The sequence below is a fragment of the Nyctibius grandis genome, chromosome 24 (genome assembly GCF_013368605.1).
Source record: "Nyctibius grandis isolate bNycGra1 chromosome 24, bNycGra1.pri, whole genome shotgun sequence".
NCBI classification, from domain to species: Eukaryota; Metazoa; Chordata; class Aves; order Nyctibiiformes; family Nyctibiidae; genus Nyctibius; species Nyctibius grandis.
This window is the reverse complement of record NC_090681.1, coordinates 3,891,590-3,913,212: the sequence shown is the minus strand read 5'-3', so window position 1 is coordinate 3,913,212 and position 21,623 is coordinate 3,891,590. Positions and strand designations below refer to the sequence as shown.

The window sequence follows — 21,623 nt, the reverse complement described above, 5'->3', positions numbered from 1 at the left end:
ACAGCTGAAGCCATCTGGGAAGAGGGTGGCTGCTGAGCGGTTATGTTTAGCTCCTGGCCCCTTTCCCTGGAGCATGAGCAGTTTTTCTAGACCTTCTTTTATTAGGCCTCCTCAGAATGCTCAAGGCCAGCGGCTGTCGCTGTTCTGATGCTTTTGAAGGATACAAACCCGGATGAGGATGCTGTTGCCCTATAGAAAACTCAAGTTTTCTGGGTAAATGAGCTGTGCCAGGAAGAGCCCGGCCTTGCTGGCTTGGCTGTGAGATGCATCTGTCCAGAGATGGTGGCGAAGAGTCCAAATGAGTCTTGGAGCAAGAGCAGCAGAAATTTGCATGGGGGTTTGTCCCTGTGCGCCTCCATACCTGCGTGCCCGGCCCCTGCTGGGTTAATGCCACAAGCTGGTAAAGATTCCTACAGTCCTGCCTTAGAAAAACCGTGTGTGGAGCACCCCTGGAGGCTTTAAACAGGTTAGCTAATCTCAGCCTGAGATTTGGGAGCGGCCTCGTAATGTGCCTGTTAGAGGAGTGTAGTCACTGAGTCGGCGGGGATCGGGGTTACTGGAGTACCCTGAAGTCACCAGAGGTTTTTAATAGCCAGCTTGGCACGTAGCGCCAAACCCTCGACGGGTGTCCCAGAGGAGAATGTTGGGTTTTGCAGCACCTCGTCGTGGGGCAGCTCTGGAGCTGGAGAGAGCTGCTCTGCTCCCAGCTGTGCACAGCTGGATCTGGAAGAGGTTTCTTCAAGATGTGATAGAACCAAGCCTTGAAGCTTCCCAAGGCATCACTGCTTGCTCCAGCAGCATCTCCGCTTGGCTCCGTGTTTTCCTCCCTATTTAAAATGCTGTAGCTGTTGGGTGACAGTCCAGGGCGCCATGGGTTTCTCAGGCTTTAATAGCAATTAAGTCTTTCTTAATATCTGCTTTTCTTGCAGAGTGTCCTTGGCTTTTCTTCTGATTTGAAGGAGAAGCGTTATCTAAACATAGGACTGGAAATTGGGAGCTGCTGGGTTCTCACGCCAGCTCTCAGGCCGTTCACTTGGGGACTTGGGCAAGTCCATTTAATGTTTTGTGTCTCTCTTTGCCTTTTTACAGCTGGGAGGAAATTAATACCAGCTCTATAAAAGACTCCCAATTGATCTGTTAATTTCTTGAGAGTGCTTCGGAGATAAAATGAGGGTTACGTGCCTTTGCTGCAGCAGTTCTCCCTGCTCTCAGGAAAAAAAAAATATTCAAGTGTTTCCACTAAACGCCTCTGCGGGTTGCTGTCACGGTGTGTTACGGTAGTGCCTTGCCCTGCCCGGCCCTGCCTGCGAGGGCACCTGCAACCTGGCACTTCTCTGCCTGTTTTAGGGAGGTTTTCCTCGACGTGGGTCTCCTCCGAGCACAACTCCTGCAGCAGGTGCCCCAGGTCAGGGCCAGCGCTGCGAGGAGGTGCTGGCTGGGCTGCAACCCTGGGCAGGCTCGTTCCTAAAGCTAAGCCTAACCTAAACCTGAGCCCAAGGCAAGTGAAAGCACAAGTTGGAGGGGTGCAGATGGGGAGCAGGATGAGGCCCTTTCCCACTGATGGACACCAGCGCCACAATTAGAGTTTGCTGCAAGCTGCTCCATGCAGCACAGCAGAGCCAACTGTTTAGTTTGGGTTGATCTTAATTAATTAGTGTTATCTTTTAGACTTGGAGGGGAGAGTATTAGAGAGGGATTGGGCTGTTGCTGGCTCGCTTGGCTGCCCAGACCTGCTGGGTCAGGGCAGCGAGGTTTAATTGGGAGGAATTGCTGCCGGCTGTTTGGCGCTTGTTTGCGAAGTCGCGGGGTTGGTGGCATGAACGTTTGCTGTCTGGTTTGCAGAGCTGCAGGGAACGCCGGGTGTCGGGACCACGCTGAGGTCTCGGTGGGCTTCTCTGAGCTGTTCCGTGCCAGGTGCTTGGGAAGAGAGAGGGACACAGCCCCTTCGGATGGGGGAAGAGCTGAGCAGGCACACTGCAAATCGAGGAGCAGCTCCTCGTCCCCAGCTTTGTGCTGGAGGGGCGAGTTCGTGCTGAGCCCGGATTGGGCCCCAAGGAAGAGATGTCTCCTTGTTATGGTTGAAGTTCTCTTGGTGTGTGTAAACAGCTTGTTTGTAAGTGTATACAGCGGCTTTCTGCACGGGGGGGCCGCCCATCCTGGCAGGCTGATATCCAGGGTGCCTGCAGATGATTCACAGCTCTCCTGTGCGCCCGGGATCGTTGCAGCCTCCTCCTGCTCTGCAGCACTGCAGTCCTGCCGTCGAGGTCCCGCGACACCGGCGTTTCACTTGGCTGCAGCGCAGCGTCCTCCTCCCGTGCAACCTTCCAGCGGGGCTCTGGGTAGAGAAAATGAGGTTGCCCTTGCCAAGGGGAGTGTTTTGCTTCAGGGGGGATGTCAGGGCAGGTAGGGAGCTGGGCTCATCTGCATGCGGCTCGTGACTGCAGCTGCTGCAGGACGCAGTGACGCCTTTGGTTGTGTTCCCCAGGCTGCTCATCTTCTTGGGACCTTTCTGCATCTCCGAATCCAGCCCTACAACCTTGTGGTTCCCTGGTAGTGCCATCGTCATCCTTGGGTATTTCTCTGCTGACGTTGCCCATGGCTGGGAGGGGGCTGCATGGACAGGGTGTGAAGTTTGGCACCCCTGCATCCCTGTGGAGCCAGGCAATGCCTGCCACGGCTGGTACGGCCCTTGGGGCGTTGGGGTGCTGAGCAGGCGCTCCCAGGGGAAGGCAAGGCCCTGGCACAACGGTGAGGATTAGAGACACTTTCCTACATGGTGTTGCTGCAGGCACCGAGTTACCAGAAGAGGCTTTGCCCTTGCCCTGCCATGTCTGTTGCTGCCTGCGCCGGGGGCTCCTGGGCAGCGGAGCCCAGCTCCTCGCCCTCGGTGCTCCCAGCCGTGGGGTGCCAGTGGCCGGTGCAGGGTGGGGAGGAGCGGTACCCGCCTGCTCACCCTCCCCTCCGTGCCCAGCCGTAATGGCTGGTTCGACAGCACGTTGCACCCGTTCCCCATGTTACTGCTGGTCCCCACCGCCGTTGCTCATCATAGCAGCTAAAATGCGTGAAGTGGCTCTGAATAACTGCTCTCTGAAAGGCTCCGGGCATGAAAGAGCACAGCCTCATACCCCAGACCCGCTCTGAACTGCCCTTCTCCTTGGCCCCTTGACCTTGCAGAGCGCCAGACCAGCATCGCTCCCGCTGATGCCCTGGCATCTGTCCCCCATGTGCACAGGGTGTGGGAAGCTCTCAGCATCCTCCCGAGGAGGAAGGCTCTGGCTGCAGCTTATTCTCTGTTTATCCTATTCTGGGGCGTGGGCTTTGCTCCCCAAAGGTGCCCAGGGCACAATGAGATCTGGGAAAGGCAAGTGCGTGTGGGCTCTCTCCAGCTGCCTCGGGGGTGCAGGGTGTCTCGACTTGTCTCCCCTCTCCTCGGAGGGTTTGTTCGGGGCCCATCAGCAGGAACTGGCTACAAACTGCTGCTGCGGGAGATTGGTGCAACTGGGAAACCGTCAGACATCACAGCCCTGCTGCAACCCCCCCGCCAGCCCCTCCTGGCGATATAGATGCGGAGAAGCTGTCTGCTCTTTGCCTGGGATGAAGGGCTCTTCCCTGATGCTGTGGGACCGACCACTTTTGCTAACGTGGCTCTACTTAAAGGACTTGACCAAGATGGTTTGCACGAGTCCTTGCAAGGTCTGCAAGGGCCAGAGCAGTACAAGTTGCTGTGGCTGACTGGCTAAGCTGCAGCAAGGCTGTTACACACTGGTACCTGACAGCGTCTGCTTTTTTATTCTGTAGCTTTCAGGTTTTGACTCATTCGTGGGCTGGCCCGATGCTATCAACGCTGTTCTTATCTTCTGCAAAGCAGGCAGGGTCCAGGCAGGTCACCTTCTCACGCACGCTTGCCTCGCCGTGGGCGTTAGGGCTGAATACACGAGACTGAGTGAGCTGGAGGCTGTACCAGGCGGCTCTCGCTCTCCTGTCGCAGGAACCTTTCCATTTGCCCCCGGTTTGTTTGCGGTGTGGGGGGAAGAGAGGGAAAACAAGGGGCAATTCAGCAGCTGCGAGGTGGGACCCAACTGTTTGAGCGAGGTCTGGAGGCAAGGGGGACGGTAACGTCACGTGGAAAGAAAATAAAAGCCGTACCTTTGGCAATTAGCAACGGGTCTTAATGGCTATTGACGGCAGCGACGTGACTTGTAGGGATGTTGTGTGCGATGCAGCTCCGAGCTGAGGGCTGGGGGTTGGCCGCGATCACAGCCGGGCTGTGCTGGGCACCTTGTGTTAGGGCGGACAGACCCTGCAGGGACCCAGCCCGGGGCTTCGTCTCCCTCCCCGCCTGCACCCCGTGCAGACGTGCCGTGCTTAAAGCAGGCAGAGTGGTTGTAGTCGATCCCCACTTCTTGCACAGTGAAAATGTCTGGAGGCTGCAGCACGGTGCTGGGTGCTCGTGAATCTTAACCTGACTCCTGCGCATCAGGCGGGTCACAGCTCATGGGTGGCTGGGGTGCAGGAGTGTGATCCCCAAAATCAGGGCTGGGTGTCTTGCTTTTCCCTTCTCTCCCTGTTGCCAAGCCCACGGCGAGGTTTGGGTGGGTGCTGGCAGTGTGGCCCCTGGGTGGTATCTGCATTAACTCAGTGAGTCACAAAAAGCAGGATCAATTAATTACTTTCCTGGTTCTTGGCTTTTCTTTGTAATTAGCGACAAGAAAATAATGAGGCTTGCGTGAAACATTTGGTTTGATCTGGAGGAAATTGTTTTGCTTAGGAGCTCTTTCTGTACCTGTAAAAACAAGTCAACTTCTCACCCAGAAATGTCATTTTGGGGTGGAAAATCAAAGCTTTTCCATTCTGGACATTGAGGCCGTTGGATGCTTCTCTTAAAGGTCACCCCAAACAACCCAGATTACTGAAACCAGCCCAAAAAGAGTTGCAGGAGAGCACTCGGGAGAGCTGGACCTGCATTAAAACCCTGCCTGCTCCGTGGTGAAGCAGAAGAGGGTTTGGTAAAGCCAAAGCTGCGGCAGGGCCCCGCACGTGCCATCCCAGTGTGCTTGGTAGGTCCAGGGCAGGTGGTGACGTTGGAGCTTGTGAGATGCAATGGATGTAATTTAAGTATCATGGTTTTACCACCTCCCCTTGCGGGGTGACACGAGCCGTGGCCTTGTTCTATTTTTAGGTGTAAATCACCAGCTATTTAATTCCTTTCTAGCAAGTTCAATTTTCATCCCTTTCCCTCGAGACTTCCCCATTACGTCTGGTACCCGCGCCGGTGCCGGGCGCGTGCTGCTCTCTCTCCGTGCTCTTCCCCAGGCTCCTCGCTCGCTGTCTTTGCAGGCAGGGCGATGGATCCAGCTCCATTTTACAAGGGAGGCCACCAGCAATCAGCAAAGCCTGGCTGATCTTGGGGCAACTGCAGCAGCGACTGATGGTCGGGTGAGGGAAGAGAGAAATCCAGCACCTTTTTTTGGGAGGAAAGGGGGTAAATGGAGAGAAGCTGCGGCCAAAATCTGGGAGCCTGAGATGTTTTTTCCCCCCAGGAGCTGATTGCAAAACTTTCTGTTCCTGCGTTGCCATCCTCGCAGGGCTTTAACCCTGCCAGGGGCTTTGCCCCACATCCTCAACACTTTACCACCCCAAAATACAGAGCGTGAACGCCAGGTCAGGGTGGTCTCGGTGCTTTGCAGGCTGTGGAGCCTAGCCCCAGCCATCCTCCTTGCCCCGCTGTGGAGAAAAAAGAAGGGGACAGTGCTGGGTAATGGCTTTGCAGATGTCTAGTCCCCGTGGCTGGTGACACATCAATGACTTTGTGGCTCATCCAGCAAAGCATCCACGTGTCAGGGCTCTCTGTGGTCCCCGTGTCCCACGGCAGTGTGGGAAGACGTCTGCACCTTCCTGCATCCCTTGTCACTGGGTTGATGGGTTTGGTGACGATGCAGGGCTGCTGCCTCTCTGTATGGCCCACCCAGATCCTGCCAGCCCGGTGTCCTGAAGGGTTAAAATGGCCTTTAGAGGGGCCCTGGTGCTGCTGAGACATGTGTGTCTCCTCCAGCCGGTGCTCTCTGCAGTGTCCTTCAGAAGGGCAGCCCGTCTGAGCATGCCTGCTCCCCCTCACCACCTCCTTTCCACCCCTGTGCCATCTCCCAGGGCTTTTCCAGCGCCGCAGCACACTCCACACTCAAGCCACACCGCTGCTCTGTCCCACCCTGCAGCCCAAACAAGCACCCATGGGTCCCCGGGACTGCAAGTGAGCATCACCCAGGGTGGGGGCTTCACCGCCCCCTCACCCAGACTAACCCCTCATTTACCTCCTTTCAGAAGAAATCATCCAGGGCATGGAAGAGCTGCCTAATCCCTGGTTAATAATTGTGTAATTTCTCTCTCGGGGCTGCCGCCCGCCTGCTGGAGCCCGCAGCAGCTCTAATAAACTCCTGAAGCCTGGGAGGATGGGGTGTTTTTGTAACTGTTCTCATTTCTTGTGCCTCCTCTTAGCTAACAGGCATCTTCCTGGAAGCAGCCTGCCTTTCCCTCCTGTGCGTGGGCGCTTGGGAAGCCGGGGTGAAGCCACAGGAGCATCCCGCTTAACCGTGAACGTGCCGAGCCCTCCCAGCCATGCCGGGTGCTCACGTCCCTCCTTCCTCCCCCTTTACCCGGCTCCAACTCAGACACCAACCACGTGGATTGTCTTCCCTCCTCCTTCACGTTTCTTTTCCTCCCGCAAAAGGAGGGGACGTTAATCCCAGCCAAATTCAACCTGCGACTCTAGGATGGGGTGATGGCTGATGGCAAGCCCAGCTGGCTCGTGGGGACGAGTGTGTGGTGGCTCTGGGAGTCGAGGGGACCCCATAATGCTGGTCCCCAGGGCTGGGTTGCTGTCTTGTGGTGCAGGCTGCCTCCAGCATCAGCATTATATATATATATAAATATTTTTTAAATTTTATTTTATTTCTTATTTATCACACCAGTATTTCGTAGGGCCATGGGGGTTGCTCTTACAGCTCCGACTCCAGCAAAGTCCCCGTGGTGGGAGCCGAGGTGGGACATGCAGATGTCTCCCAGACCTGGCCTGGAGCAGGGAAGTGCGTGAAGGCTTTGCCTCCTTTCTTTCATCATAAGTGTTCTTTTGAAGCATTTGATTAAAAAGTAATTAAAATGTTCCTTCTGCACTGCTTTGGGAGGTCTTTAAGATTAGGGGAGCGCTGCCAGAGCTCTGACTAAGCCTGACCTTGGGTCCCGTGCCATATGGAGTGGTGTTGCAGTGGCCAGGGTGATGGGAAGGGAGAGAAGTCCTGCAGGGGCAGGATGGGGAGATGCTTACAGATGCTGTAGGACACGGCGCCTGTGGTCCTCGGGGCTGTCTGCTGTGGGATGCGGCTGGGCTGAGTAAAGGGGGATGCTCCCTGCTCCTTTTTGCAGTAGGTTCCCCTCACTGGAGCCGTCTCGAGAGCTGCTGTTGGTTTGAGCACCCTTCCCTCTGGGTCCCTTCCCTCCGTCTCCCTTCAGGCTCTTCCTGCTCAGGCTGAGGATGGAGGCAGATCAGGTACGGTGGTTTTTGAGTCGTTAGGCAGCGAAGGAGCAGGCGCTGCTGGATGGAGCTTGTATAATACCAGGCGCAGCATCTGGCCCAGGCGCCAGGGCTGCGGTAACCCAGATACAGCTGAGAAAAAACACACGTAGGTCGGAGTCTCTCCCAGGCTGTTTGGTCAGGAGGAAATATTTACATGGCACCGCATCTGCCAGCAGCCAGGGCCTTGGGAAGAGCAACCCAGGTGCCCCTTGGTAGGATGGGGATGAACCTTTAGCAGCTGAAATGGGAGCCCTCGCGTTCACTGGGGCGAGGACCAGCCCTTGCAAAGTCTGGAGGCTGAAGGTGGCTCACCGTGCTGTGGCCATGCTCAAGCGTCTTCGGTCAGCTTCCACGGCCTCTAAAGTACAAGCACCCAGGGAGAAGGTCATCTGCCCTGCTGCAAAATCCAGCAGACGCTGGTGGTTCTTGCCGCTGGACTCAGTGGAAGAAAATTCCTGATGTTGCCCCCAGTTACCTGCACCGGGGTGGAGATGGCCCCGTGCAATCTGCTGACACTGGAATGAAGACAATTGGTGTTCAGAAGCTGCAGAGCAAACTTTTGCAGCAGCTTTCCTTGCCCAAAATCTCTTTAATTTGAAGGATGGCGATTTCCTCCTGTCCTTCAAGTGCTTAGGCTGTGGTTAAGAATGGAAAGTGAGTCCCCAGCTCCTTTCTGCTGTAACCCAAGGAAGAGCTGATCCAGCAGCGGAGAGCGGTCCCCACGTTCGCCTTGCAGGGCACACGCACTCTGGGGTGCGTGATGTGGACAAGGAACCATTTAAATAGGAACTATTAACTTCTGGATTTCCTTTTCCTTGTTTGCTCAAGCTCTCGGGGCTGATGTTTGCTCAACTGTTCTTGCTTTTAATAGCTTCGATGGCTGTTGGTAGGGGAACTGTTCCCATGGAGTTTGTTTTCCAAAGGAAGAAACTCCTGTGTGCCCTGTGCTGGTGATTTGGGGATCGCGAGTTGCTCTCAGGGAAATGGGGTCTTGGGGAACTTCCCTCCTGGTGAGGTTCAAGAAAACCAGCAGAACCCAGTGGGTGATTCTCCATGGGAGAAGCTGCCCCGTGTGCTCGCCTGCCCGCTCCTGCACATCCGTGCTTGTCCTCTGGATGCAGATGTGCCGGAGACCGGGCTGCCTCGTCCCCTCTGCTCCCACATCACTTTATTCGGGGTGTCCTGGCAGTGGCGTGCCAGTAGCCTCATACGCCTGGTGCAGGTGCTGCCTCTCCGTTAGTGCTCCTCGCTCCTTAGGGAGACGCGTCCCGTGCAGCCGGCGCAGCCCTCCCAGCCTAGGGGACCTCTCGGATGCCACCTCCTGCCCTTCTGCTGCGGCAAAAAGCACTTGCTGCTTAACAGAGGAAAACAAAGGAGCATTGGGGGTCTTGCTGTGCCCCCCGTGCCTCCCGGCTCGTCCCGGGTCTGCGCTGGTGGCAGAGGATTTGCAGCAGGGCCACCATGTTTGGGGACAGGAGGGTGGCAGCAGGAGGTACCCGGGCAGGTGGGCGGCGCAGGCGACTGCTGTGCAAATAACCCTTTACCAAAGCAGCTGGGAGCAGGAGCCTGGGGGTTATTAAGGCTTATTATTATTATTATTAAGGCTATTATCAAGACTTATTCCCCTTCCCACTGCCCCTGGATGTGCCCGTGGCTGGGCACCCTCATCACCCAGCATCCTGCCACAACCTCCCTCTTCCTCCGGGAGAGAAATTCAGGCACAGAGCTTGGATGGGGCCAGTTTCCCCCTGCCTGGCATCACCCCCACAGCGAGAGCGTTTCTTCCCAGTAATCACCCTGACCCCGAAGCGGGATGCCGGCCTGGCACTTGGAGCAGGATCCCAGCAGGATCCCAGCGATAGATTGGTACCGATGAGCTTTTGAGTGCTGTAAAAATACTGAGTGGAGAAAGCAGGGAGCGAAAAATGGCTGAGATTCAGCGAAATCAAAGGCATAATTAACATGCAGCCCATGCGAGTGTATTTTTAGGGCCCTACAAAAAGGCTCTAAAACACTGAATTCACATCAGCACGCGAATGTTCCAGTTTAATGGGATCCTGGGGCCTGTGGGGAAGAAGCGAGAGATGCTTAATTGTCAGTGTTTGTGTTTTATTCATGATTGAACACACTTAGCGAGCGAAAACTGATTTGTTGAGGGCTTCTTGCTGCTTGCGTGGCTTTAAACCGTATTCCGGCCAGGGCTGGCGTGTGCTGAGACAGGCAATCGCCCGGTGTGCTGGAAGGGCTGCTTGTACTTGGTGTTTGCCTGAGCTGTGCTGGGAAAAGGGATTATCGCCTCCGCTCCCATGGGGAGCTGCCTGCCAGGGCTGCCCTGGGCTCCGGGGGGGATCGGAGACAGAAGGAAAATCCTCGGGGGGTAAATCAGGAGCCACATCCAGCCCGGGAGGCCCCTGGGTGCAGGTGGCCGGACACTGGGAGAGCACTGGGAGAAAGCTCCGGTGCTTCCCGTCTCCTCCCACCTTCCCCTCGTGCCCGCACCCGAGATCTGTGCTGCTGAGGCAAAGCCAAGGTAGAAACCAGACTCCTTCCCCCGTCGCTCTGGCACCTGAGAGCTGCTGGAGCCACCTGGGTGCTGCCGAAACGGCGCGGCCGGACCCGCATGGAGCCTTTGGGTGTGATGAATCCTCCGGCCTCTGCAGAGCCGGGCTTGCAGCTCAGGTAGCGATTCGGGGTCTCATCCTGCCTTCGAGGCCCTGCACATGGCTGTGCCCGTGGCCGGTAGCTGACTCACTGCCCGTCCTTAGGGAGGGATTGGGGAAGCGGCTGCTTTTCCCAGCGGAGCCGCATTCATGTGGCGCCTTCCCCGCTCGGCTGCGCAGGTGGAGGAGGGATGAGCCGGCACCGCGGCGCAGATGTGGTCCCTGCAGGCTCGGCGGGGAGGATGAGGAGGTTCACTGCAGCACAGAGCGGCTCCGGATCGTCAGAGGGATGGTGGCTTATTAGGGAGGGTGGTTTTTTTTTAATCTGTAGTGAAATGATGTGCAGATGGCACAGCCGCCCGGCCGGAGGGAACGGAGGAACGCGGGATGCCAAGGCAGGGTTCCTTATTTTAAACCGCTTCCCTTGCCAGGGAACAAATGTGCCGCGCTTCAAAATAATAATTATAAAGCCTGGGAGAGGATCCAGGGAACCCAAAATCCTTCTGTGGGTATCGGTGCATTGGCTGAAGCGCTGCTTCGGTTGGCATCGTGCCGCCTGCCCGACCCCGCAGGCAGGTGCCCGCGTTGCCAGGGCTGTGTTTGGTGGATGGGTGTCATCCCAGTGGGTGACGAGGCTCAGGGACCTGCATTTGGGGTCGTGCTGTGATTCAAAAAGAGGAAAACGAGTTCCCTCTTACCTTGCACCCCAAGGGATAGCCCTGCACCACGAGGACATGTCGTGCCCCGCTCTGTGCCCGGGAGCAGCCCTGCCTGCAGGGACCGCAGGCGTTGCTGCAACCGGCCTTAGAAAACCTCCCAGCCTGTTCCTGAAGCTGCAGGAGGGGGAATAAGAAGCCGCTCCAATTGCATCCTCAAACCTGCCGAGCACCAGCTCCCCGCCCTGTCCCCTGCATGAGGGACACCCGGGGACGGGCGCTGTGCTGCTGCCTCCTGCCAGCGCCTGGCGCGCTGGGTGTGACGGCACCAGGTGGGCAGGCTGCCGTCTGACGGGAGGTAAATGCCAGTGCCTACGTGTGCCCGGGATTAGTAGCTGCGATGGGAAGAGCTGGAGCCAGTGACAGCTTGTGTTGTGAGAACTGCCTGTGCTGCAGACAGCTGTCACGGGGGTCTGGGGGTCCCCTGAGAGACCCCGGGGTGCCCAGAGGGTGGCAGCCGCCCATTGAACTGGTACTCACTGTTATTTTCTGGCCTGAGGTCAAGCAGCACTGGGGTACGTGGGCCTGGTGAAGCTGCACTTTCCATTTTACAGCTTAGGAGCATGGGGAAGAAGAGGGTTAGGAGGGGAAACTGAGGCACGCAAAGAGCAAATGATCCTGAAGAGTGCAGGGAGGGCTGGGAACTGGTCCCCGTCTCCCACAGGGGTGTCCTCCTGCAGAAAGCATCCTCCACTTGCGCAGCCAACATGTGTCTTGCTCTCTCCTCCTCCTTTTAGGCTTCCACGTGATCCCTTCGGTGTCCAACATTGTTCCCGAGAGCTGCCTGCTCATCGTGGTGGGCCTTTTGGTTGGAGGGCTCATCAAAGGGGTGGGTGAAAAGCCTCCCATCCTCAATTCGGATATCTTCTTCCTCTTCCTCCTCCCACCCATCATCTTGGATGCCGGCTATTTCCTCCCTTTGCGTCAATTCACCGAGAACCTGGGCACCATCCTCATCTTCGCCGTGGTGGGGACGCTCTGGAACGCCTTCTTCTTGGGTGGTTTGATGTACGCCGTGTGCCAGCTCGGCGGCCCCGGCCTGAACCACATCGGCCTCCTGGCCAACCTGCTCTTCGGCAGCATCATCTCAGCCGTGGACCCGGTGGCCGTGCTGGCCGTCTTTGAGGAGATCCACATCAACGAGCTGCTCCACATCTTGGTCTTCGGAGAGTCCCTTCTGAACGACGCCGTCACGGTGGTAAGTGGATGAGGGGGATTGGCCAAGGAGGTGGGGGTTTGGTGGAGCATCTCTGGGTGGTGGCACCAGGATTGGCAGCTATCCATCAAGCCCCACGGGCAGAACCGCAGACTGGGCCATCGCAACCTGCCGGGTGCCTCCTGCCAGCTGAGCTGCGGCAGCTCCGCTTGCTCCTAACCTTTTGCAGGTGCAAAGCTAAATATAGCAGCTTAAAACACCGCGGAGGTGGGTTAAGACGAAGCGTTTTACTTGGGGGGGCTGGGAGCACGTGCCCAGGCAGCTGCTGCTGCTCAGAGAAGAGCAGGACGGTGCCCAGCACCTTGGTCTCCTGGGAGCTTTTTCTCCTGGCTGAAATTGCTGCCTGTTCCCGTGCTCCTGCCTGTCCTCCCGGGGAAAGCAGGAGTGCGGAGGGGCTGGTGCTGGATCAGGCAGCGCTGCCATGTAGCTGCTGCTCCCTCCTGTCTCCTTCCTCACGTGCTCTTCCTCGCTGTCCTCCAGCTGTAGCACCACGGAGGTGGGAGGACACGACATGGCCAGCCGTGGCAAGGGGAGAGCCGTGGGGGCTGCGGCCAGGCTGGCATCCCACCCACGTCACCCCTCAGCCCCAACCTTTGAGCAGCAGCTTTGCAGTGACCTTTGGGAGGTGCAGGGGGACAGGCCACCCTGCTCCGGGGCCGTGGCGTTTCCAGAGGACATCCGTGTCCAGGTGCTGGCTTGGCTGTCAGCGCGGCGTCCTCCTCTCTGCAGAGCTGACCTCTGCATTTCCTTCTAACCCACTGCTTTTTCCTGGCTCTTCTCCCACGTCCCAGCTGTCTGCTTCAGGGCTGGGTGCTCAGTACGCTGCAAAGGCTGACGAGGAACGTGCTGTCCCACCACAGGGCTTTTCCCAAGCGCTTCTCCCCCAGTTTGGGCTGGAGGGGCTGCCTGCAGGGTCTGTGTCCCTGCTCCCATCCCTGGGGAACGCTTTTGCCTTCTGCTGTCACATCTGTCCCTGCCCATGTCCCAGGACCCAGCCCAGGCAGGCAGGAGCTGGCACCGAGCCCCCTCACTGCTCACAAGCGCTGCCATCCCTGCAGGACACCCTGAAGCCCATTTCCCACCCTGACGTGGCCGCGTCGGCTTCTGCTTTAAAATCCTCGCTGGTAAATGTGTCTGGAGGTGGGAGAAGGCCACGCAGCCCCGGGTGGGCTCGTCCTGCAAGGCTGCCCTTGTGGCTACAAGGCTGCGCTAAGGGTTTGGGCTGTCCTCTGTGTTGGCTTTTCTCTCCCTGTGCCTATCAGGTGTCCCCCAGCCTGGTTCAGACCTTGGCCAAAGCCCCTCCTGGGACAGCGATCGGGGCTGTTGTGGAGAGCAGGGCTGTGCCAACACACCTCCGGTGGCACCATGTCGCTGCGGGCCACAGGGGACGGGGAGCTGGTCCCTACGAGTCTGTGTCTCGCACAGCAAAGCACCACCAGCTTTTTTTGGCATGAAGCACAGGACCCAGCTCAGGGTCACCAAGCAGTGGCACACCTCACCTCAGGTGTGCCGTGCCGGGTACCTGCCTGGCTCCCTTTGCTGCTGCTCCCCCGGGATGGTCCCTGAGCAGGTCCCCTCCGAGGTGAGGCTGTCTCTTGCCAGCAGAGCAGTTTGAACCTCCCTCTCCCTTCTCCCTCCTAGGTCCTCTACCACCTCTTCGAGGAGTTTGCCACCTTCGAGCAGGTGACCATTATCGATATCATCCTCGGCTTCCTCAGCTTCTTCGTGGTGTCGCTGGGCGGTGTCTTCGTGGGTGTCATTTATGGGGTGATCACTGCCTTCACGTCCCGCTTCACCTCCCACATCCGCGTCATCGAGCCCCTCTTCGTCTTCCTCTACAGCTACATGGCGTATCTCTCTGCTGAGCTCTTCCACCTCTCCGGCATCATGGCGTGAGTTGGGCACGGGTGGGATGAGATGCCCTCCTGTCCCCAGGACAGGACACCAATTGGAGGATCTGCTTTGGTGTAACCACGTCTCTCTGGCTTTCCCAGCGTGGCCAGTACGTGCCCAGTGAGGGCTAGAGGTGTGTTTGGGCTGGGATATGCAGGAAGGCAGATGAGGGAGGTGACTCTCTTGAGTTGTCCCACAGATCCCGGGACGCTGGCAGCCCATTGCCCATTCTCCTGGGGAAGACGATGTGGTTTTGTGCTGTCTGGCTCTGATGCTCCTGCCCTGCCAGGGGGAAGGAGGAACCTCATGTGGCCTTCTCTGGAGGCCTTCAATAATTGCTGGTGTCTGGCGAGCCCTGTCCTGCTCTGGGGTTTGATATAAGAGCACAAAATGCTGCTGCAGGGCCAGAGGTTGGGGCTGTCCCCATGTCCCCATGGCTACTGAGTGCCCCGACCTTGCCCCTAGGCTCATCGCCTCCGGCGTGGTCATGCGGCCCTACGTGGAAGCCAACATCTCCCACAAGTCCCACACCACCATCAAGTATTTCCTTAAGATGTGGAGCAGCGTGAGCGAGACCCTCATCTTCATCTTCCTGGGCGTCTCCACCGTGGCTGGCCACCACTACTGGAACTGGACCTTTGTCATCAGCACGCTGCTCTTCTGCCTCATCGCGAGAGTTTTAGGTGAGGTGTCAGTGTGGTGGCAAAGTCCTTGGGGACAGTCCTGAGTGATGGGCAACTCTCAGGCCCACGAAGCCCAAGTTTGCCTTGCTGGGGAGACTGGAGTTGACTGGGTGGCACTGCTCCACCGTGGGCATCAGCGTTGGTGGTGGTTGGCTTTGTGGGGAGATGGGGTTGAGGCCAAGTTTGTGCTGGAATTGGGGTTGAAGCTGGTGAGGGGTGTTGGAATGAATGAGCAGGACAACACCCACCTGCACCCATGGCCCCAAGGGGGTGACACTGCTCTGGGCTGCAAACCGGGCTCCTGGGGTGGTTCTTCTTCAGGGCTGGAGGGCATCCTTCACTGCCCGCTCATATGAGGCCCTGCCCCGCTCCCCCAGGAGTCCTGGTCCTCACCTGGTTCATCAACAAGTTCCGAATTGTGAAGCTGACACCAAAGGACCAGTTCATCATCGCCTACGGGGGCCTGCGGGGAGCCATCGCCTTCTCCCTCTGTTACCTCCTGGACTACAAGCATTTCGGCATGAGGGACATGTTCCTCACAGCCATCATCACCGTCATCTTCTTCACAGTCTTTGTGCAGGTTGGTGGCACGCAGGTGGTCACGGGAAAGGGGTTATTCAGTGAGCCACATGTGTGTGTGGAGAGTGAGGAGCATGTCTCCAGCCTCCATCCCTGACCCTGTCACTGTCCCCCTTCTCCAAAAGCTCTTGAGGCTGCCAAGTGACACCGGCAGTGCCGAGCCCTGTGGTTCAGCTGTGCCGAACCCATCCCGCTCCCACCGGTGTGCCTTGGGGAGAGGTCTAACCCCCCACCTCATTCCCTAGGGCATGACCATCCGGCCCTTGGTGGACCTGCTGGCCGTGAAGAAGAAGCAAGAGACAAAGCGCTCCATCAACGAAGAGATCCACACACAGGTAAGGCCCTTCCCACGCCCTTCTCTTTGTCACCATAGCCCTCTGCTCTCTCTGCTTCTGCCACCTCCACCGCTGTAACCAGGCGGGTTTGCAGAGCAGGAGCTGCCCCTGAATCGGTGCCCAAGGTAAGGGGGGACGGAGCAGCGAGGGCTCTCGCCAGTCTGTGTCACCCAGTGCCTGCTCGGCCCCAGACCTCCCCTGTGCCTGGTAGAGCAGCAGCCCGGTTGTGTAGGGCCGTGCTGCCCTCCTGAGGCCCATCCTGGACCCACAGCCCTGATGTTGCACCCTCTGGGTGCCCTCACCCCTGTGTCAGCGTGGGTGTCAGGGTGGGGAGAGGGTGGGCAGTAACCCTGCAGGCTGCTTATGCCCCGGACCTTCTCTTGCAGTTCTTGGATCACCTTCTGACGGGGATCGAGGATATCTGTGGGCACTACGGGCATCACCACTGGAAGGACAAGTGAGTGTGAAGGTTTGGTGACTTGAGGGACCTGTGGGGAAGGTTGGGAAGGGTTTGAATCCTGGGTTGGATGTGAGTGAGGCTGCAGGGTTGCACCCCTTCACCACACCACCGACAACATGCCCACAGCAGTGTGGGAGCTGCCGGTGGCTAGTCCCTGCAGGAGCTCAGGACCATCCATTGTGGGTGCAAGCAGCTGCTGGGTGTTTTGGAGGCTGCCTGGCTCGGGAGGGAGTTGGGGAAGGTCTGGCCCGACCTGCGCTGGTGGGAACTGAACCACCTTCTGCTGGCCTGGGCCAGGGATGGGGAGCAGGGAGGGGATGCCGGGGAGGGGGAGGTCTGATGTATCTCTGCTCCTCCTTTCCCCACGTCCTCGGGAAGGCTGAATCGCTTCAACAAGAAGTACGTGAAGAAGTGCCTGATTGCGGGGGAGCGCTCCAAGGAGCCCCAGCTCATCGCTTTCTATCACAAGATGGAGATGAAGCAGGCGATCGAGCTGGTGGAGAGTGGGGGGATAGGCAAGATCCCCTCCGCTGTCTCCACCGTCTCCATCCAGTGAGTTCCCCGGCCCCGGCCACCCTGTGCCTCCGATGGGCCCCTGGCATAGGCTGAGTGCTCCCTGCTACTGGCCACAGGGCCAGCAGCCGTTCGGTCCTGCTGTGGCCATCGCAATGTCACTCTGAATCCCGTCTGTCCACGCAGGAACATCAACCCCAAGAGCCTCCCCGTGGAGCGCATCCTTCCGGCCCTGTCCAAGGACAAGGAGGAGGAGATCCGCAAAATCCTTCGCAACAACCTGCAGAAAACCAGGCAGAGGGTAAGGTGTCCCCTGGCATTGTGCATGCCCTCGTTGCTTCCCTGGGGGTGGCCAGGACCACTTCCAACCATTAGCCCTCAGGGCTAGCTGAGCCCTTCACCCCCAGCGTCCCTGCCCTGCTGCCCCCTGTGCTCCTGGTCTGGCTCTCCCTCCCCAGGAGGCTTTTCCTCCTGGGATGGTGCTGGGATAGTGCTGGGATGAAGCTGGCTTGGTTGGTGGCTGAGCCCAGCGTTTAAACCCTTGCTAGGCCAAGGTGGGTCAAGATCAGACACCCCATGGTAGCACACAAGGGACAAGCCACCAGCTTGCCTGGACGTGCCCACTGCTGGGTGTTTCATCCATCTCCGAGGGAAACAGTGCTGTCACCTTCCTTTGCCTTTCTGTGGGGTTTTTTTTTTGACTTGTCTCCCTTTCTTGGGGTCTTTTCCCAGTTACGATCCTACAACCGGCACACGCTTGTGGCCGACCCCTACGAGGAAGCCTGGAACCAGATGCTCCTGCGGAGGCAGAAGGCCCGGCAGCTGGAACAGAAGGTGCCAAGGGGATGCTGGAGCAGGGATGCTGCCGCGGGCTGGGGAGGATGGGGGGTCGAGGGGGGGCTTCCCAGCCTGGGAAGGACATCGGTGTCCTGCATGGGGAGGGGGCTGAGGTTCAGATTTCAGTGGGGGACCTCAAGCTTTGAGGATCTCTGCCCTCTGATCGCCCCAGCGCGAGGGCAGGCTCCAAGCAAGTCCTTGGGAGGATACGTACATGTCCTCTGCATCCCGCTGCTGCTTCTCACTCACCCCATGGCCGGGGGTCACTTCCTTGCCCCCCCTTCCCCGTTTATCCTGGCCACTCTCATGGAGACGGTCCCTGTGCTCCAATTCCAGATGAACAACTACCTGACGGTGCCGGCTCACAAGCTCGAATCGCCCACCATGTCCCGGGCTCGCATCGGCTCAGGTAGGTGCGACCGCGCTGCTGGGGGAGCGCCGCTGCCGGCACCTCACTGGGCAGCGCCGGCACGTTGGTGCCCAGGCACTCAGAGGTTGTGTTGTCCTGCACCCCCACAGCTCCTCTGCTGCTCCCAGCCCCGATTGTCCCCGTCCCGCTGCCCCGTGTGCGATGCAGCCAAGCCCCCGGGGGGTTGCAGTTCACAGAATCACAGAACCACAGAATCACTCAGGTTGGAAGAGCCCTCTGGGATCATCGAGTCCAACCATTGCCCTGACACCACCATGGCAACTAGACCAGGGCACTAAGTGCCATGTCCAGTCTTTTCTTAAACAACTCCAGAGATGGTGACTCCACCACCTCCCTGGGCAGCCCCTTCCAATGGCTAATGACCCTTGCTGAGAAGAAATGCTTCCTAATGTCCAACCTGACCCTCCCCTGGCCAAGCTTGAGGCTGTGTCCTCTTGTCCTATCGCTGGTTGCCTGGGAGAAGAGGCCGACTCCCACTCTGCTACAACCTCCCTTCAGGTAGTTGTAGACTGCACTAAGGTCACCTCTGAGCCTCCTCTTCTCCAGGCTAAACACCCCCAGCTCCCTCAGCCGTTCCTCATAGGTCAGACCCTCCAGACCCTTCCCCAGCTTGGTCGCCCTCCTCTGCACTCACTCCAACACCTCAACATCTTTCTTGAAGTGCGGGGCCCAGAACTGGACACAGTTCTCCAGCCCAAGCTCTGCTGCATGCAGCCTGGGCACGCGGTGGGCTCTGCCTCAGCAGAAGCACCCAGCTCACTTCCCAGCACAATTCCCACCAGGAATTCAGCTGGACCAGTCAGTAGATGTGTCCGGAGCCACGCTCCATCCACGCAGCCCCATCTCTGGCCATGCCCTCCCTGCCCTCCGCAGGGGAGGGGACCAGACATGCTCAGCCCCAAGACCTGCCCCTGGCTTCTCCAGCACGCATTTCCTCTGCCATCTTTGGTTCCTCCTGTCCTATGTGACCTTCCCTGCTTTGGGGACAGCGTGATGGGGTGTGACGGGGTGTGCCGCTGCTGCCGGCGCTTGCGGAGCCGGTGGTTCATCGGCAGATGGCAGCTTCGGCCCTTGCCAGCGGCGCCGGCCTGGGAAGCAGGGCTGGGCTGGCTGGAGCTGCTCCAGGTGGGATGTGGAAATCAGAACAAGGAATTAAACAGCAGGCTTGGAAATCAGAGAGTGAGCCCAGGCGTCCCAGCCCCAAACATCTGGGGTGCATTAGTTGGGGGTCCCCGAGACACCCCCCTGCCCTTCCCCAGCTTATTCTGACCCAGTTGGTTCATGACAGCATGAGATGGGCTCTGCCTGACCCCTCTCTGCCTCCCCAGACCCGCTGGCCTATGAACCCAAGACGGACTCGGAGAACCTGCCCATCATCACCATCGACCCAGCATCCCCACAGTCCCCCGAGTCCGTGGACCTGGCGAACGAGGAGCCCAAGGGCTGCGGGGGTCTCCCGCCCTCACCTGAGGAGGACGAGGAGGGGCTGGTGATGCAGGTGAAGGAGCCTTCCTCCCCGGGTACTGACGATGTCTTCACCCCGGGGACTGGTGAGAGCCCCAGCAACCAGCGGATGCTGCGATGCCTGAGCGACCCAGGGCCTCAGCCAGAGCCGGAGGAGGGGGAGCCCTTCATCCCCAAGGGGCAGTAACAGTTGGCACACGAAGGCCCTCACACCTCTATATGGTTTCTCTTTCTCTTCATTTGTTCTTTCTTCGCTCTCCTTTTTGGTTTCCTCTATCACTACACACCGGGTTCAGCAAGGGGAGACCGTCCTGGATGGACTGGGCTTGCCAGGACACCTCTGCCCAGCAAGCCCTGGGCTGGCCCGGAGGAGTGGGGACGGAGCCCCCGGGACGCTCCGGGCTCCTCGGCCACCATGGCCTGGGGGTGATGGACAATTCCCTGCCCGGCACTGGGATTTGTGGGTGCCCCGCAGCCCCGGAGGGGCTCTCTCAGAGCTGCCCACCCACTCAGGACCTGCGAGCGGCTCCTTGGGGCAGCTGTGGCCGGCGCAGGGTGGGCTCTGGCTGGGGAGCTGGGGGTGGCCTTGGGGGCTGCCCCGTGGCACCGCTTCCCCTCTCTCTGGCTTCAGTTTTACCTGCCCCATCGCCTTGCTCCGGAGCAGAGAGATGGGAAGATGGGAGCCAGGCTCTGCGCTGGGGCTGGCGCACCCACCACCTCACCCGGCACCCTCCCAGGGACCTCGGGCTCGTGCCGCCGCTCCCTGCCTTGACCGCTTCCCCCACGGGAACCTCTCCTCCAGCCCTGCATTTCACGCCAGGTCTTGTTCAATAAATATCCTATAGCCATGCAAGGGGGGAGCCAGGTCCCCCCTCGCTTTGAGTGGCCCTGCAAGCCTGGGCCTCTCTGTCCCTCCTGGAACCGCTACCTGTCACCCGTCCCCACGGGGACCCTCTGCCAGCCTCGGCCCCTCGCCCCGTGCCTGCCCGGCAGCGCGACAGCAGCACCGGCTGCTCCTTAACCAAAGACGGCGTCCGGGCTCCCTGGGCACAGGGACGGGGCACGCAGGGGGTGGCATTTCCTACATGGGGGGGATTATTTTTCTCTCCCTGCAACCGAGAGGAGCTGGGAAAGAGCTGGGGACCAGCTCGCCCAGCGTGGGGACACGTTGGGGCTGGGAGGTTGGCAGCGGGGAGACAGTCTCCCTCCTGAGGGGGGTGGCTGGGGGTGTCGGGGGTCCTGAGGTTGGAAGGATCCATCATTCCCCAAGGCTTGGCTGGGAGGTAACACCGGGTGGGTGGGTGACTTGCAGCCCTCCCCCAGGCTTAGGGTGTCACCTTGTCCCCAACGTGCCACCGAGCTCCCACCACGTGCCACCCTTCGCCGTGGGTGCTGCCTCCCCCATGCCGCAGGGTGCTCGCCGCCCCTTCCCCAGGGAGCCTGGGCTGCTTCCCCCTCCCCGTGCCGTGCCTTGCCACGCGTCCCCTCTGCCCCGCTGCCTCGGCAGGCACCCGTCCCGCGCGCCCACCTGCTCCACGTCCCAACCAGGACCACGAGGGACCGGCGTCTGTGCGGCTTCGTCACACCGGGGCGAGAGCCCCCGTCGCTGCCTGCGCCTGCCTGCCTGCCCCGCTCTGAATCCAGGAGGAAAAAAAGCAATGAAAATTCTCTTGTATAAAAACAAAAAAAAAAACACATGTAAAGAGAATCTTTGTTTTTACCATGAATATTCTAATAAATTAATGTTACTTTTTAGTGGGGGTTTTTACGGCCGTTTGGGTTCCTACCCCTGCCACAGGCTCTCGGCCATCCCAGGTGAATGAGGCGGCTGCGAGACCTCGTCCCCATCGCTGTCGGGATGGAGGGTTTGTCCCTCGCCTTCCCACCGTGGCTCAGGTAGATGGCGAGCCCCGGCTGGGGGACACTTCTTAAACCATTCCCAGCTTTGGTGAAGGCAGAGGCTCCGCAGAGCCCGGGCTCCCTCCCAGTGGGTGCTGGGAGGGGAAGGGCTGCTCTCACTTGGCAGAAGGCAGCTCCTTTCCCAGGGGCACGGACTGTCCCGGTGGCACCTCTGCCCACCCCGAGGGCAGGACGGGGCAGGGGTCTCGCTGCTGGCAGCACCTGCCTGTCCCCAGTGCCTGCCTGCGCTGTGGTGGGGTTTGGGGGGGCTGATTGCACCATCCCCCATGGAGGGGGCTTGGGGGCATGTGAACCAGGTGATTTTTTGCCCTGGGTTTCCCCAGGAGCTGGGGCTGAAGCCGAGCCCTTGG

At 59.1% G+C, this 21,623-nt stretch overlaps 1 protein-coding gene across 1 annotated transcript in view; it reads left to right on the top strand.

Moving 5' to 3' along the window:
* Window positions 1-21,108, top strand: part of SLC9A1 (solute carrier family 9 member A1) — a 30,395-nt gene extending 9,287 nt beyond the window's left edge. The window contains exons 2-12 of the mRNA XM_068417949.1: window positions 11,681-12,141; window positions 13,801-14,051; window positions 14,518-14,735; window positions 15,113-15,315; window positions 15,560-15,649; window positions 16,036-16,106; window positions 16,488-16,661; window positions 16,809-16,923; window positions 17,355-17,456; window positions 17,796-17,868; window positions 19,218-21,108. Coding sequence (XP_068274050.1) covers window positions 11,681-12,141; window positions 13,801-14,051; window positions 14,518-14,735; window positions 15,113-15,315; window positions 15,560-15,649; window positions 16,036-16,106; window positions 16,488-16,661; window positions 16,809-16,923; window positions 17,355-17,456; window positions 17,796-17,868; window positions 19,218-19,540 — 2,081 coding nt within the window. The 3' untranslated portion in view covers window positions 19,541-21,108. The remainder of the gene's footprint in view (window positions 1-11,680; window positions 12,142-13,800; window positions 14,052-14,517; window positions 14,736-15,112; window positions 15,316-15,559; window positions 15,650-16,035; window positions 16,107-16,487; window positions 16,662-16,808; window positions 16,924-17,354; window positions 17,457-17,795; window positions 17,869-19,217) is intronic.
* Window positions 21,109-21,623: the final 515 nt, after the last annotated feature.